Raw genomic sequence first — 17,626 nt, forward strand, 5'->3', positions numbered from 1 at the left:
TATTTGTCAAATGAATAAGAGTGATAAATAAAAGATACATGAACATAATTGTTAGAATTCAGGTACCAGTAATTTGATTCCTTAAATAGTTCACACTGAGTTTACTTCCAAACACTGTATACTTTATAATTTATAAAATGCATTGGTACACATGAGATTTTAATACAGTAATTTCCCTATGAGGTGATATAGCTTATTTTACATTTGGTAAAACCATAGCTCAGATACATAAAGTAAATATGCTGAGGTAATATAGCTAGTTTGGGTTGGAGTCAGTACTTAAAACCAGGCTGCCCGATGCCAAATACCATGTTCTTTCTGTTCTGACAGAAGTCTCCAATATTTATGTTACATGTGAACCTGCACTATATTGAAAATTTAAAACACACATTATCTATAAACATTCTTTATAATATTCAGGATATCCATAACAAATTACAGAGTCCATTCAAAGCACAATGTTTTTGATTGCAAATATTGGTTACTCTTATATTTATGACCCTTATAGAAGATGATGTGGCAGGCTAAAAATAAACAAGCAAAAAAATAAATAAATAAACCCTGTAGAAACTGAGAACCAGATGAAGTCCTGTGGCGGTTTCCTATCCTGTCTATGTAAGTGATTGAAAAAGAATTAACTTTTTGATAACATGTAGGCATCCATTTATTCAACAAATGTTTAATGAACCGCCTACCCTGTACTAGGCACTATGCTAGATGAATGAGACAAGAATGCAGGACTTAACCTCATGGAATTGAGGGTGAAAGATATTAAACATTTTTTCAAGTAAATATATGGTCACACATACCAAATGTTGTGAAGAATAAGCACAGGGTATAATGAGAATGTATAATAGGGGACCTAATTTAGGTCAGACAAAGTCTTTCTAAAAGAGGGACATTTGAGACCTTAAGGATGAGTAGGGGCAGGTGAAAGGGTGGTAATGGAGACGGAAGGTGGAAGAGATCATTTCTGGGATACTGAGGGAACTAGAAGAAAGCTGCTCACTAGCATGGGTGTAGTGTAGTATAGTGAGAGCTGGAAAAATAAGTCTCTGAGGAAGGCAGTTGATGTATCGTTGACTCTTTCAAATGAGTCATTTTTAAGTCTCATTCTAGTGTTTCCATTACTTAGACCACTTCGATGCTTTTTCTATGACTTAGTCTTCATATCCAATTTTGAAATATAAAAGAAACCTTTTTAACAGTAAATGTTGATTTGCAGTATAATCACCTTCTTACTTAGTAGACTTGTTTCTAAAGGGGTTCTGATTATTTATAAAAATTAAATCTATTTAAAAGGGGAAAATTTACATTTTTTCCCATCACAGATAGTATGAGCTGTGAAATTGACTTCAAAATAAGAAATTTAAAAATGTTTGTTTACACTTGTAGAAATTGACCTTTCATAGGTGTGAAAAATCAACTCATAATCAGAGGCTTAAAAATTAAAGCACCTCAGGTTGCTTCTGCTTGAGGTGAATGGAAGAAACCCATTTAAAGTTACTTGCAAGTTAAAACATTTGAGATATTTGCTCTAACTAAAATACCCTTGATTAGGCCACTGGCAGGTAGTTTTCCTATTCATCTATTGAAATTGGCCATTTTACAATAGGTGTGCATTTGTGTGTGTGTGTGCATGTGCACATGTATGCACATATGTAAAAAAATAGAATCACAGGGAAGGAACATAGAAAATGGAGTCCAAAGCAAAGACAAAAGCAACAGGAAAATCAAAATATTTTTTCTATCTTTTATAAATTGTGTGATGTTTAATTCAATACAGCTTCAGGCCAGGCGCAGTGGCTCACCCCTGTAATCCCAGCACTTTGGGAGGCCAGGCTGGGTGGATCACTTGCGGTCAGGAGTTTGAGACCAGCCTGGCCAGTATGGTGAAACCCTGTCTCCACTAAAAATACAAAATTAGCTGGGCATGGTGGCACACTCCTGTAATCCCAGCTACTCAGGAGGCTGAGGCAGAATTGCTTGAACCTGGGAGGCAGACGTTGCAGTGAGCACCACTGCACTTCAGCCTGGGTGACAATGAGTGAGACTCTGTCTCCAAAAAAATAAATAATTAATTAATTTAAAAATAAATAAAGCATCAGTTTCTTTTCATCCATAAAATGATGGTGGCATTAGCACATACAATGTTTTCTGGATATTAAAAAATAAATTTAGAAGTGCTTTATAAACTAAAAATACTTTATGATTTTTAGGTATGTATGTGTGTTTGACAAATAGATTGGTGTATACCTATAAAAATCTGAAATAATAAATAATAGTGAAATAATAAAATAAAATAATAAACTGAAATAAAATGGGGGCACTCTTAGTTGAGAAGAAACCCATAATTGAACATCTTATTTTAAAAAGTGGTTGTTTAAAAATTTATATTATTACATGTTTAATTTGTGTTGTTCTTTTGTGACATGATTATGCCAAAAAAGAATTTATAGCTTTTAAAAACTTAATGTATTTAAATGTCTATTTACTGATAGTGTATGGAAAGGGATAAAAGGGCAAAGAGTTAAGGTAAAAAGGGCAAAAAGGGCTGGATCTATTAAAGAAATGTCAAAGGTTAGGAGCTATTAAAAGTCAATGAAAATACTAAGCATCTCTGCAAGTGAGTTAATATTTAAAATTTGGCTTACACACTAGCTTTAGAGATCTGTTATGGAAAGATGGATGTACTTGGGTATAGAATAACCTAAATGTTTATCAGAAACAGAATTATTCACTGAGAATAGATGATGATGGGATGGCTTTCCAAGACCATAGGAGCCTTCAGGAAACATTTTCTTCTACAAAATGCTATGACCACCATTATTGAAATAAATTAGTAATAATTGATAAAGTGTCTCTGGCCTTGACTGTAGGGGTTTTCCCCCACCTGGATTTGGAGGGAAGTTTTAATTTAATGTGTGGTGTTTAGGTGAATTTTAATTGAAAAGCTATAATGTTTTTCTAAAATTATGTGAATAACCATGTAGTCACTATGTATATAGCCTTTAGAAAGGACCAGATTCAACATTATCCACTTTTCTTTAAAAATAAATAAATGGAGAAATTTTAAAATAAGAAATTAAAACACCTAAGTACATGTTTTCCAAATGTACTTCTCTTAGAAATATGGCATTTTAAATGCAGATGATAAATGCTCTATTGTTGATCATATTTTTATTGCTTCATGACATCAAAAGAAGAATATACCACTTATTTTTAGAGCGTTCTGGTCCTTTGCAGCAGCTTGCACATTGAAGAGATATATGCTGTTGCTGGAGTTGTTTTTCAGGAAAAGAGAAAAGGGTTGGGGAAATGCATAATTTCTCTTACTCTTACCCAGTAGTAGCATTGAGAAGATACCTTGTCCCCATTTTTATTACTTCTGATATTTTATTGCTGGCAGCCAGATGTGCTAAAACTCCTGACGACAGCATATATTCATCTATTCATTGCGTGTTTTTAATAGGCTTAGAGAAATATGAGTAGAGTACATGAAAGCAGCTCAGCTTCACACTTCAGCTGGGAATGCCCAAAAAGCTTACTGCTGTTTAGAATTCTTGCTACAGTCAGGAGAGAGCCGAAAGCTGCACGGGTACTGAATCTTCTACGACTGAATTAGAAGAATAATGACTGTACAATTAACTATCCACCTCTGTTCATTTAAGCACAGTTTTTACAGAGCTCAGGAGAAATATGGAACTTGATTGGCGTGTTTTTATTTGATGGTGTCAGCAAATAGATGATTTTAAAGACAGGTGGTAGGGAAAAATAAGAGAAGAAGAAAAAAAAAGAAAGAAAATGCAATTTGAGACATTGCGCCAGGTCTGCAATTCTGTTTTATCTCATTTTCATGGGGTTTTTTCATCCCCACCAAATATCTTACAAAATGAGCTTTTTGGACAAACACTGAACAATGCAAGGTGAGTAGAGCCAAACTGTATTTTCTTTTAATATTGTTATTTTCAGAATAATCTTATATGCCAGTAAAAATTGTTTTGTATTGAAGTGCTAGTGTTATAAAGGTGTTATCTGTTTACTGTAAATATAAAATTTTATATAGAATTCTTAATTTGATTTTAAGAAGCAAAATAAGCTTACTTCAAGCAGAAAAAGCATCTTAAATTTAACTAGCTTGACCTCTGAAACGTAATACAGATATCAGGCTGTTTCATTATTTTGTTTTCTAGATACATAAAATGACTTAAAAATGCCCGATAGATGTTTTCTTTGTGATCATGGCAGTGATTACATTGCATATATAAGGATGGGGCTATATAATCATATGTGATTTGTTTGAAAATGTGAATTAGCAATCGTGCATGCTCCTGTAAAACATGTGGAAGATGTTTTCTAGGTTTAAGACATTTCTCTATGCTGGGTAGCTCAATAATCACTTTTAAACAAGATATATTGTGGAACTGCGAATAATGCTTTGCATTAGGTCAGCTAATTTGGCAGGATTCTTTGTTATAAATTCCTATTGCTTTTTCAACCTGATCATTTTTCTATGGTGAAGGCTGTTAAATTATGAACATATCTCTCAGATGGTTTCTCTGGCTTACACTAAAAGATATTCTATTAAAGAATGCTTTTGGAATGCAGTTTTATCATCCAGTTCTTTCCTCATTTAAGTTGTTTGGCTTTTGAGAATTTCTCATGTTACATGCTTAGTAAAAAAAAGACCCCATTTAACTAAATATATGTGGAGAAGACTGAGAAAGAAATTCTGTGAACATGGCAATGCACTGAAGCCTTCTGGAAACCGATGGGGAACTAATAGTGCATAAAATATTGAATGGTTTTGCTTGTCTCTTCTTCTTAGTATCTCTGAACAATGTGAGGCATCCTATTTTGGAGATTAAAAAATTACCGGTTATACAATATGTATCTTAATTTAGCAAATGAAAAGAAGGCTTTTAAAATTTGTTGGCATTTAAAATGTTTACTGATGATAAATATATTTATAACCTTTACTTTGAATATGGGATAACATATCTATTTCTTATAAAATTTCACTTTCTTTCCTCAATCCAGTTCTGTTCAATAAACTAATTGGATTTTGTTTATATTTTATCTTGAGACAAATTAAAAACATAAAACAGTATATGAAATGTTAGGATATTCTAAATTGGATATCTGTATTTTAAGATGCTGTTTTCCTTTTTTAAAGTAATACATCACTTTAGTGTCTATAATTTATCATAAAAATATGTATTTTATGTTATATTTAAATTAAAAAGCAAGTATGGCTTTCTAAAAATTTCCATGACCTGAAGCTACCAGAGTTTTAGGATTTGTACTCATCCTTTATAAACCTTTTCCTTGTTTTAGTTCCATCTTTTTTTTTAATGCCAAGAATTTGTGTGTAAATGTATTAATATTAGGGTTTAGGTACAGAAATTATGCTATTAACAGCATAGTAAGGAATTGGTTTTAAAGTAAGTATTAATTTAAAAATCTGAAAATAACTATTTTTTGAGGGAATTGTGTGCATCCCTGTCACTGTGTACTTGCTTTGGCTTCAAGTTTCTTTTATTGTTGGCATGCCTATAATTTCAGTAAGAGCCTTTAAAGCTCTCATTAAAATCTGGACTTTTATGCTGCTGCCCTTAAACATAAGATTATGAAGTTTTTAATGCTTCTATATGACCAGTGTGGTTTAACTTATATTGATTATTATCTAAAACTATCCCAAACTACCAATTAATTGGTAAATAATTTATCTTGCTTTAGGGGAAAAAAATCTCAGCCTTTATATGTTCTTATTAGTCTTTAAAAATCATTTGCCCTTATATTACAAATACATCTATGCATCTTCATAAATGTCCCATCAGCTACTTGATTTACTTTTACGATCAATCAAAAAGTTCTGCAAATAGTTATTGTTTTAGAAGTATGATGAGTGAAAAAATAAGTATATGAATTTTATGCTTCCACATATTTTAATTTTTTGGTTATTTTTTGTGTTCACTTTAGATACAAGGGTCTTTTAAACCTTTTATTCTGCTTATATTCTTTTAAACAATATAAATGCCTATGCATCCTGCATAGGTATTAACATTTTAGTTAACACTAAAGTGGAAAGTAAAGATATAGACTAAAAAATTATTCTTGAAGAAAAAAATCATGGAAGAAGAATGGCCTGAATATGTCATCAAAAGATCTCATATGCAAGAACTTAGATTTTTTTTTCTGAGTAATGGACCTTTCAATTAGACATCTATGATCTTCTTAAGCATCAATTTAAGCATCAATTATATAACTATCACCTCTGGAAAGAACAGTTTTGGTTATTAGTACATGAATAGTAATCATTTAATTGTCTGGACTAGTTGACATGGAATATTCAATATTTGTATTGTGACATTAACAATGATCTTTAAATTGATAGAAAAAAAGCCATCAATTTGGACAATTAGATATTTTATTCTGAATTGCTTTCTAGTAGGGATTACTAGAATAGTACTATGCATCATTTGTAGACAATGTATTATTAAAAGGGGGCCTTTTCAAGTAGTTTTTAAACTAAGACTTTTGTTCGGTAGCCAATCTTATCCCCAAATCTGCAACTCAACTTTCATTAGGATTTTAGATGGTGAGGCAGTTGACTTCTATGACATATTAGCAATAAAACATTAAAGGATGAAAATCTTACATAACAACTGCTCCAGAAACATTTCCAAGTTCAACTTGTTAAAGGAGGAAAGATTTTTAAACCAACCAATAATACTGTATGTGTCATAAGTCCCCAAAGTGGAGATTAATATAGATTCTTAAGTGAATTAATTAATGATTAAATGAAATTTATCTATGAGTAATAATTATTAAAATATTTTAGACTAACTTTTTGTTGGAAACCATATAGCACAAACCTTATTTTCATACTGAAAGTGTTTAGCTTATTCTCTTATTGTATGGTTCTTGAGTACCATTTTAGTGCATGAAGCAGGATTCTCTGTTCTTTTACAGCTAACATGAAACAACTGGACGTCTAGCAAAAAGAAAACATGTGTCTGCATCCTGCATAAACTCACTTGACTCACTTGATAGGTTTTGATGAAATGCCACTTTAGTTTAATTTTTTGTTATCAAGTTTTCTCATTGTAAACTCTCTCTAAGTGAAATTATTTAATCAGGACACAAAGATAAATGCTTTTGTCATTAGTAAAAAAATCAAGTACTGAGTTCAATATGAAATATAATATTTGTGAGCTTGTCTTTGGAAGCAAACATAAATATTGAGATGCTAGAAGATATATTTTTTAGCATTGTTCACTGCATTGAGTTATCAATTGCTTTGGGCAATATTCAAATAAACATGCTAATGATGGCTATCTTTTGTGATAAAATTGATCCTCTGAGTTTTTCCATTTGCTAATTTTTAGCCATCTTTTTTATACAACGAAGAGATCTGTATTTTCCTCTAGATGTAATTATTTTTTTGCCACTGAATGTGTGACAGTGAATTTGCTGTGACTTCTGGCCACACAGAGGCATAATAAAACTGGAATATATTTAGAGTAGATATTAAAAACAGTCTTTCTCTCCATATACGTACAATGAGATATGCAGACTTTCATATTTAAAAGTAAGAAAAGAAAAAATATTAGTAGACAGAAGAATATTTGGATTTTTTTTTTCAATTGCAAGTAAGATAACCATACGATCCACTTTGTCTGGAGTACTCCCAGTTTATGCCTGCAGTCATCCAGTGATTATTATTAGTGCTATTCTCTCTAAAAAGTGTTGTGATTTGGAAATAAATTACAGGGCTACTCTAATTATAAAAGTGAAATGTAAAGCTTAAATTCACTTAGTTTAAGTGGATTCTTTTCCTTTGAAACATTGCCACTGTTCTAAAACATTAATATTTTAAGTAAAATCTGACTTGCTAAATAAATGTTTTTTAGTATTATTTTTGGTCAGAAATTCTTAGTTTTTCCTGTAGCATTTATTATTGCTTTGGTTTGTAATCAAACCAGTAATTTGTGTTCAGGAATTTTGGCACAGATAATGATTCTTCATCATGGTACGTTAATGACTACTTTGACATTGAAAGAACAGCATGCTTACTTTTCATAGTTCTCAGGGTGCAATCTACACAGTGTGCATTGTTTGGACTTGGTATGATTCCACCACAATTGATTTTTCATATTGCATGAAAAGTCTGTGTTATGAGGTATAAAGCATCCAGTCATCTAATATACACATTTTATGTACATATATATATACTTTATTGAACATGCATAATTGTTATTATAAAATATTTTTATAACTATAACATTATTCATTATAGGCATAAAAGCTTATAGCACAATTAATTATCTATTTAGATTTCTAATCAAAATGGCTTTTGATTTAGATATGTGTGTCATTAGTATTTTCACTAGAATATTTACTGTGGACCTTAGCAATATACTACAATTATTAGTATATGTCCTTAATCTGACACTGATCTACAGTCTTTAAGCATTTTCTTTATTGAAAGAAGTTTTATAAAGCTTCTGCTTTTGGTGATGACTGACAGGTAAATGTTAACTATAGTTTTAAATTATCAACTTCTGTATGATCATAAAGGATTTTAAAAGTTGAAAATAATTACTAGTAAACTTCTTTAATTCTGGCACTACTCACTAAATAGTAAAATGAATTCATTTCATATGGGCTATAGGCTTTCTTCCTATCCATGTATGAATTACTCACAAAAAATTCATAGCCCCAACAAAAGAATTCCTAGGACTCATCCACAATTTTAGTTTTGCTTTCAAATTTGAGAAATTGTAAGTATTTTAGAAAAATGTGTGAACATTTCTTATAGGGAAAAATGGAAAAACCCATTGCACGTTAAAAATTGTAGTGTCGTAAAATATGAGGGCTCTTTATTTTGCCTAGTGTGTTTTAAACTATGCTTTCTGTTTTGGGCAGAGAACGCTTTCAAGGTCTAACTCAATATGCAAAGCAGATAGAAGTAGAGCAGCTCTGGTATAGAAAGTGGGACATGGGACCCATGTTTGGTTCTAAGAAACACATTTGGAGTCTTTTTCATTCTACTGCTGTCATTTTACTCTTGAACAAACTAAAGTCCAGCTGCTTACTTAAACTCAGGACTTACGGTTACTCATATGGCTTTAAACTTTTCATTTCATCATAAGTCCTTTGAAATGTGAGACATAGAGTTAATGGAAAATGATAAGGAAAACTGCTGCGTTTAAGTAAGGATTTATTTGTGCCTGACTTTTCTGCTACACATTGTAGCTTTATGTTGGGTAGTATTGAACATAGAAGTCGTGCTCATATCTAGGGTCTGCTGCTTACTGGCTATGTGTTACTGGTAAGGTTGCTGTCCTATGAGCTCCTTGAATTAGGGGCTACATATTTATTAATCTCTGAATTCCCACAGTTATATTCTTCACACACCTTCCCAGTCAATACCCACTCCCCTCAGCCTCCAGAACCAACTGTTGTACTGCTTCCCCCCCCCAGTGTAGATTAGTTTTGCTTGTTCTACAACTTCACATAATGAAATTTTATAGAAGGTACTCTCTTTTTGATAAGGCATTTTACTCGCATAATTTTATTTATTTGTTTGTTTTTATTTTTATTTTTTGATGTGGTCTCTCTCTGTCACCCAGGCTGGAGTGCAGTGGCGTGATCTCGGCTCATTACAACCTCCCCCAAGCTCAAGTGATCCTCCCACTTCAGCCTTCTGAGAAGCTAGGACCACAGGCATGTACCACAATGGCTAGCTAATTTTTTTTTTTTTTTTTTTTTTTGGTAGAGATGGGGTTTCGCCATGTTGTCCAGGCTGGTCTCAAGCTCCTGAGCTCAGGCGATCCACCTGCCTCAACCTTCCAAAGTGCAGGGATTACACACATGAGCCACTGCTCCCGGCCTACTCAACATAGTTTTAAAACATTCATCCATATTGTGGCATGTGTGAGTAGTTTTTTCCTGTTCATTGCTGAATAATATTTCTTTTTATGAATATGAATATACCATACTTTCACATAAGTCTTTTTGTGGCCATACATTTTTATTTCCTTTAGGTAAATAACTAAAAGAGAAATTTGTGGATCACAGTGTGGGTGTATGTTTAATTTTATAATGCCACATCATTTTTAAAAGCACATTTAAATGATACTTATCTACAGTTTTTAAGTATTTTCTTTATTGAAAGAAGTTTTAAACTCCCACCAACAATGATTGAAGATTTTGGTGATGCCATATGCTTTCCAACATTTGGTGATATAGGTTTTTAATTTTTGTCATTCTGGTAAGTTTATAGTGGCATCCTCTTATGATAATTTTATTATATTTGCCTCATGACTAACAACTACAAGAACTTTTTCATACTGTTGTTGGCTATTTGTGTATCCTCCTTTGTAAAGTGTCCAATCTTTTTTAAATTAGGTTGTGTTTTTATTAAATTCACTAGTAAGTGAATTTATATATATATAATGTATGTTTTCTCCCATTCTGTGGTTTGCCTGTTTATTTTCTTAACAATGCCTTTTGATGAGTAGAAGTTTTAATTCTGATAAAATGTAATTTACTAATTGTCTTCCATTGTGGTTTTTATTTTCTGTTTGCACTCTAAAAATCCTTGTTAACCCCTAAGTCAGGCAACTATCTTTTTTTTTTTTCTTCCAGAAGCTTGAGTTTTAGCTTTTTGGTTCACATATATGATCCATCATAAATTAATTTTTGTGTATATAGTGTGAGGTAGGGGTCAAGATTAATATTTTTTCTGTTTGGATATCCAGTTATTTCATTACCATTTGCTGAAAAGGCTTAAAGGTTTCTGTTCCTCATTGGATGGATTTATCACATTTGTAGAAAATTGAATAGTTGTATAAGCATGGTTCTATTTCTAATCTGTGCAATACCCCAGTCTTACTTTATAGTAATTTTGATGTCAGGCAGTGTAAATCCTCCACCTTTGTTCATTTTGTCCAATAGGTTATATAGTCCAGGTCTTCTGCATATATATATTTCAAATATATATATATGTATATATCATATACATATATATACTCTCTGTCACCCAGTGGTGTGATCATAGCTGACTGCAGCCTCCAACTCCTGGACTCAAGTGATCCTTCTTCCTCAGCCTCCTAGTAGCTAGAACTATTTTTGTAGAGTTTTGTAGAGACAAAACTTTTTTTTTTTTTGTCTTGCTATATTGTCTAGGATGTTCTGGAACTCCTGGCTTCAAGCTATCTGCTATACTTCTGCCTTGGCCTCCCGAAGCACTGGGATTACAGGCATGAGCCACTATGCCCAGCCTCATATATTTTTTATAATCACTTTGTTAATTTTGATTTGAAAAGTTTGCTGGGATTAAATCTCGGATTGCGATGTATTTTTGTAGATTGATTTGGGAAGAAATAACATCTTAACATTGAGTCTTCCAGTGGTGTATCTCTTCATTTATTTAGGTCTCCTTAAATTTATCCAAACAGTGTTTTATAGTTTTTAGAGTAGAGATCTTGTATGACTTTGTGAACATTTCCGTAAGTATTTTAAGTTTTTTATCTGATTATAAATGGAATTATTTTTAAAATTTCAATGTCGAGTTGTTTGCTGCTAGTATATTAAAATCTAACTTATTTTAATATTAACCTTTTATCTTTTAACCTTTTCAAATTCACTTACTAGTTCTAATAGTTGCTTTGTAGATTTGTTATGCTATTCTGTGTAAGCAATCATGTCATTTGCAGAGACAGTTTTATTTCTTTTCCAGTATTTATGCTTTTTATTTCTTTTTATTGCCTTATAATGCATAAAACCAACAGTATGTCAAACAGAAGTTGTGAGAGTCTCTTTGTTAAATAATAGTTTTTTAAAAATAATCATGAATGGGTCGGGCGCAGTGGCTCACGCCTGTGATCCCAGCACTTTGAGAGGCCGAGGCAGGCAGATCACGAGGTCAGGAGTTCGAGTCCAGCCTGACCAACATGGTGAAACTCTGTCTCTACTAAAAATACAAGAATTAGCTGGGCGTGGCCGTGTGTGTCTGTAATCCCTGCTACTCAAGAGGCTGAGGCAGGAGAATCGCTTGAACCCGGGAGGCAGAGGTTGCAGTAAGCTGAGATCGTGCCACTGTACTCCAGCCTGGGTGACAAGAGCGAGACTTTATCTCAAAAAATAAAAAAAAGAAGGTGCAACAGTAGATAACTAACCAGATAGAAGACACTCCATCTCAAAAAAAAAAAGGTGTGCATTTTGTGAAGTGCTTTTTCTTCAGTAATTGAAATTATTTTGTAATTCTTATTCCTGATTCGATAATAATGCTAATTGTATTAGTTTAGCTTTTGAATATTAAACCAACTTTGCATTTCTGGGTTAAATACCACCTCATGGGATACTTACAATTTTATATATTGCTGGTGTAGATTTTCTGTGATTTTGATAAGGTTTTTTTTTGCATCTATGTTCATGAGAGATTTTAGTTTTCTTAAGTTGAAATGTCTATGACAGGTTTGGGCATTAGGGTTATTCTGACCTCATGAAATGAGTTTGGCATTTACTTTTTCTCTATTGGATGAACAGTTGGTATCAAGATTGGTGTTATTTATCCCTTAAATATTTGGTAGAATTCACCAGCAGAACCATCTGGACTTAAAGTTTTCTCTGTGTGAAAATCTTGATAAAGTATTCAATTTCTTTGGCTATATGTATGTCTTCTTTTGAGATGTGTCTGCTTATGTGCTTTGCCTATGTTTTAATGGGGTTTTGGGTTTTTGCTTGTTAATTTGTTTAAGTTCCTTGTAGATTCTGGATATTAGACCTTTGTCAAATACATAGTTTATAAATATTTTCTCCCATTCTGTAGGTGTCTGTTGATAATTTCTTTTGCTGTGCAGTGGCTCTTTAGTTTAATTAGGTCCCACTTGTCAATTTTTGGTTTTGTTGCAATTGCTTTTGGAGCCTTTATGTCATGAAATCTTTGTCAGGTCCTAGTCCAGAATGTTATTTCCTATTTTTTTTTATAGTCTTGGGTTTTACATTTACATCTTTAATCCATCTTAAGTTGATTTTTGTAGGTGGTGAAAGGAAGGGGTCCAGATTCAATCTTCTGCATATGGCTAGCCAGTTATATCAGCATTATCTATTGAATAGGGAGTCCCCTTTCCCCATTGCTTTCTTTGTCAACTTTGTTGAAGATCAGATGGTTGTAGTTGTGTGGCTTTACTTCTGGGTTCTGTAATCTGTTCTGTTGGACTTTATATCTGTTTTTGTACCAGTACCATGTTGTTTGGTTTACTGTAGTCTTGTAGTATAGTTCAAAGTTGGATACTCTGATGGTGCCTCTAGCTTTGTTCTTTTTGCTAAGGATTGCTTTGGCTATTTGGGCTCTTTTTTGGTTCTATGTGAATTTAATAATAGGTTTTTATTTTTTTTTGCTAATTTGGTGCAAAATACTGTTGGTAGTTTAAAAAATGTTCAATAGCTCTAATCATTAGAGAAATGCAAAGCAAAACCAGAATGAGATACCATCTCACGCCAGTCAGAATGGCTATTATTAAAAAGTCAACAATAGCAGATGCTGGCAAGGTTGTGAAGAAAAGAGAATGTTTATACACTGTTTTTGGGAACATAAATTTGTTGAGCCACTGTGGAAAGCAGTTTGGAGACTTCTCAACCCAGCAATCCCATTACTGGGTATATACCCAAAGGAATATAATTGTTCTACCATAAAGGCACCTGCATGCATATGTTAATTGCAGCGCTATTCGCAATAGAAAAAGCATAGAATCAACCTAGATGTCCATCAGTAATGGACTGGATGAAGAAAATATACATATACATCATGAAATATACAGCCATAGAAAGTATGACATTATCTCCTTTGCAGCAACATAGATCGAGTTGGAGGCCATTATCCTAACCAATTTGATGCAGGAACACAAAACCAAATACCGCATGTTCTCACTTACAAGTGGGAGCTAAGCTTGAGTACACATGGACACAAAGAAGGGAAGATTAGACACTGGGGCCTACTTGAGGATGGAGGGTAGGAGGAGAGTGAGCATGGAAAAACTACCTATCAGGTACTATGCTCATTACATGGGTGATGAAATAGTCTACATGCCAGATCCCCAAGTTTACTCATGTAACAAACCGGCACATGTACCCCCAAACCTAAAATAAAAATTGGAAAGAGAAAGATAATAACACTATGATGATGAAAAATAATATAAATTTTAAAAAGAATTCAATTTCTTTAAGATAAATAGGATTGATGAGGTTTTATGTTCAATCTTTCTCAATATGGTCAGTTACGTTTTTCAGTAAATTTAATATTTTTATTTAAGTTGACTAATTTGTTGTTATAAATTTCATATTTCTTTATTATCTTGTTAATATCTATGGATCTAATAGTGATGACTCTTATTTTATTCTGATATTGTTATTTTGTGATGTGTGATCTTTCTCTCATTTGCCTATTAGTTTACCTAGGAGTGTGTCATCTTTTTTCTTTTGATTTTGTTACTTTTCTCTCTTGTTTGTCTACCATTTCAATGATTACTGTTCCTGTCTTAATTACTCCTTTTCTTCTACTTATTATGGATTTAATTTCCTCTTCTTTTTAAAGCTTTGGAAGGTGGAACTGTATGATTTCTTCTGATTCATTGATTATTTTAAAGTGTGGTCATTTCTAAACATGTAATTTAAAAATAAAATATCTTATTATTTTTTATGATGACATTTTATTCTAGTGACAGAACATACCTGTAGAATCTCAATCAGTTTAAATTTATTGGGATTTGTTCTGCTGCCCACTGTGAGGACTATCTTGAACATTCCACATGTATTTGAAAGGAATGTGTATTCTATACTTGCTGGATGTTGTGGTCTATAAATGTCAATTATGTCATGATGTTTAATAGTGTTGTTCAGATCTTCTGTCTCAGTGATTTTTTATCCTATTTTTTCTCTCAATTGCTGAGAGACGTGTTAAAAATTTTAACTGTGATTATAGAATTTATTGTCTTTTTAATTCTGTCAGCTTTTGCTCTATGTGCCTTAAAGCTCTGTTACTGGATGTCTACACGTTTGTGATATTTATGTTTTCTTTTCTTGAGACACGGTCTTGCTCTGTTGCTCAGGCTGCAGTGCAGTAGTGCAGCCTTGGCTCACCACAGCCTCATCTTCCCATGCTCAAGCAATCCTCCCACCTCAGCCTCCTGAGTAGCTGGGTCTCAGGTGCAAGCCACCGCACCTGGCTAATTTTGTTTATTTTTTGTAGAGGTGAGGTCTCACTGTGTTTCCCAGTCTGGTCTCGAACTCCTGAGCTCAAGTGATCTTCCTGCCTTGGCCTCCCACAGTACTGGGATTACAGGCATCAGCCATCGTGCCTGGATTATGTTTTCTTGATTAATTGACATTATAGGAAAAGCTTTGTGAAATGTTTCTCTTTTCCTTGGTATTACTGTTTAAGTCTTATTAATATTAATGTTTTTTGTACTTGTTCTGTGTTTATTCTTGGTTTACAGCATTTACTCCCCCTTCCAAATATGAATAGTCAATGATTTTTTAAAAGACACGTACCAAAGTAAAGAGAAAAGGGGTGAGAAGCCTCATCTTTGACCTGAAAGAGGGCTTTTCTTTTCTTTCTGCGGGGCTAATAACACACAGTGTCAGGAAACACTCATTGGAGAAAAACCAGTCTCAGAGTGACTCGAGGTCAGTGGTCCTTTCTACTTGTGTAACTGAATAGTCCAAGCCAGACCCTAGGCTTCACTGAGCACTGACCTCGGCCAGTTGGCCTTCTCTGAACACAGAGGAGCTCCAGAGAATTTTCACACCTTACTTTGCTTCCTTTGCTTTTTGCTTTCATAATGATATGAAATCTAATTTTTGTGAGCTTGTCTTTGGTAGTTAATAGTATTAACTACCATTTTGGGGGCATGTATTCTGGGCTTCGTCCTTTACATTAATTGCCATTTTTTTCTTTTCAAACCCTGCAAGGTGGTATTACAAGCTTCATTATACCATTAAGGAAAGTGAGGCTCAGGCAGAGTCCTGACCAGTGATTATTCTTTTGCTGAAATGGAAAACCCAACTAAAAATGGCTTAAGGAAAAAGAGTATTTATCAGTTCACATAACTGAAAACAGAACAAAACAAAACTGATAGTACTAGTTTCAGCCTCAGCTGGATCTATGTGCTCACAAAGAGCCTCAGAGTCATGTTTTTGTCTCATGGGTCTAACCCTTAGTTGAAGGTGCTCAGGGAGATCACTAGGATAGCTCAGCACCCTATGTCTTTTCCTTTTTTTGTCTCAATAGTGAAAAATGCTCCTGTTACGAAAACATCTTATTTGATATTAATATAACCATGTGTGCAAATACTGTTTCTCTAGTGTGTCTTTTTGTAGTCATTTACTTTCAATATATCTGTGGCTTTAATATAAAATGTATCTTTCATCACTTTAAGAGCAAAATTGGCTCTTACTTTTTTCATCAACTTTGACAATTTTTGCCTTTTACACAGAGTATTTAGTGCATTAACATTTAATATAATTATTGATATATTTGAATTTAGGTATTTGTTTTATGGATTTTCTTCTACTTTTGTTTCTTCCTGCCATATTTTTTGAATTACACGAATACATTGTGGAACTCAATTTTTTTTAACTTTTATTTTAAGTTCAGGGGTGCATGTGCAGATTTGTTACATAGGTAAACTTATGTCACGGGGGTTTGTTGTACAGATTATTTCATCACCTGGGTATTAAGCCTAGTACTCATTAGTTATTTTTTCTGATCCTCTCCCTTCTCCTCCCACCCTCCACCCTCCAAAAGGCCCCAGTTTGTGTTGTTCCCCTCTATGTGTCCGTATGTTCTCATCATTTAGCTCCCACTTTTAAGTGAGAACATGCAGTATTTGGTTTTCTGTTCCTGTATTAATTTGCTAAGGATAATGGCTTCCAGCTCATACATGTCCCTGCAATAGACATGATCTCATTCTTTTTTTATGGCTGCAATTTTTAATTTATCTATTTGCTTATTAGCTACATCTATTCTTTACCATTAGTTCTTATTGGTTGCACTTTCACAATCTATTTACAATCATTCACAATCTATTTAGTGTTTATATTGTGCAAATTTTATGTGAAATGCTTTAAGCAGTCTTATGTATTTTAAACAAATCAAGAGAAATGAGTAGTCTTTTACATTTATTCACATATTCCTTGTTTTAAGTTTCTTTTCTGAAGATCCAGATTTCCATCTGATAGACTTTTTCTTCAGCCTGGAGAACACCCTGTAATATTACTTGAAATGCAGATATTCACATCTCCATTTGCATTTACCTGAAAAAATCTTTTCTTAGTCTTCATTCTTTGTGAATATTTTTGGTGGAAATAGAATTCTATGTTGACACTCTTTTTTGTTTGTTTGTTTTTAAATTTACGTTTCTGTAGTTTAAACTGGCCTTCATAGATTTTTGATGAGAAGTAAATGGTTCGTGATGACAAGTCGTTGGCACTTGATTGTCTTTCTGTATTTAATTTGTTTTCTTTGGTTTCCTTCAAAAATTTATCTTTATCTTCTGTTTATAATAGTTTTGTTATGTTATGCTTACATGTGTGTTTTTATTGGATTTATTTTGCT

At 33.0% G+C, this 17,626-nt stretch overlaps 1 protein-coding gene across 50 annotated transcripts in view; it reads left to right on the top strand.

Moving 5' to 3' along the window:
* The window catches only part of RIMS2 (regulating synaptic membrane exocytosis 2), a 752,291-nt gene that overhangs the window by 315,408 nt on the left and 419,257 nt on the right, over positions 1–17,626 (top strand). For 3 of the 50 annotated variants that reach the window (XM_063708928.1, XM_031014096.3, XM_031014103.3), the window contains exon 1: positions 3,151–3,926. The exons of 39 other annotated variants lie outside the window; for them this stretch is intronic. In XM_063708928.1, the coding sequence (XP_063564998.1) occupies positions 3,805–3,926 (122 nt within the window). In that variant the 5' untranslated portion in view covers positions 3,151–3,804. Of the gene's footprint in view, positions 1–3,146; positions 3,927–17,626 lie in introns of those variants that run through there. 8 more of the 50 variants (XM_004047410.5, XM_063708927.1, XM_031014111.3 and 5 more) reach the window with 5 other exon arrangements.

The sequence above is a fragment of the Gorilla gorilla genome, chromosome 7 (assembly GCF_029281585.2).
Source record: "Gorilla gorilla gorilla isolate KB3781 chromosome 7, NHGRI_mGorGor1-v2.1_pri, whole genome shotgun sequence".
Classification (NCBI taxonomy): domain Eukaryota; kingdom Metazoa; phylum Chordata; class Mammalia; order Primates; family Hominidae; genus Gorilla; species Gorilla gorilla.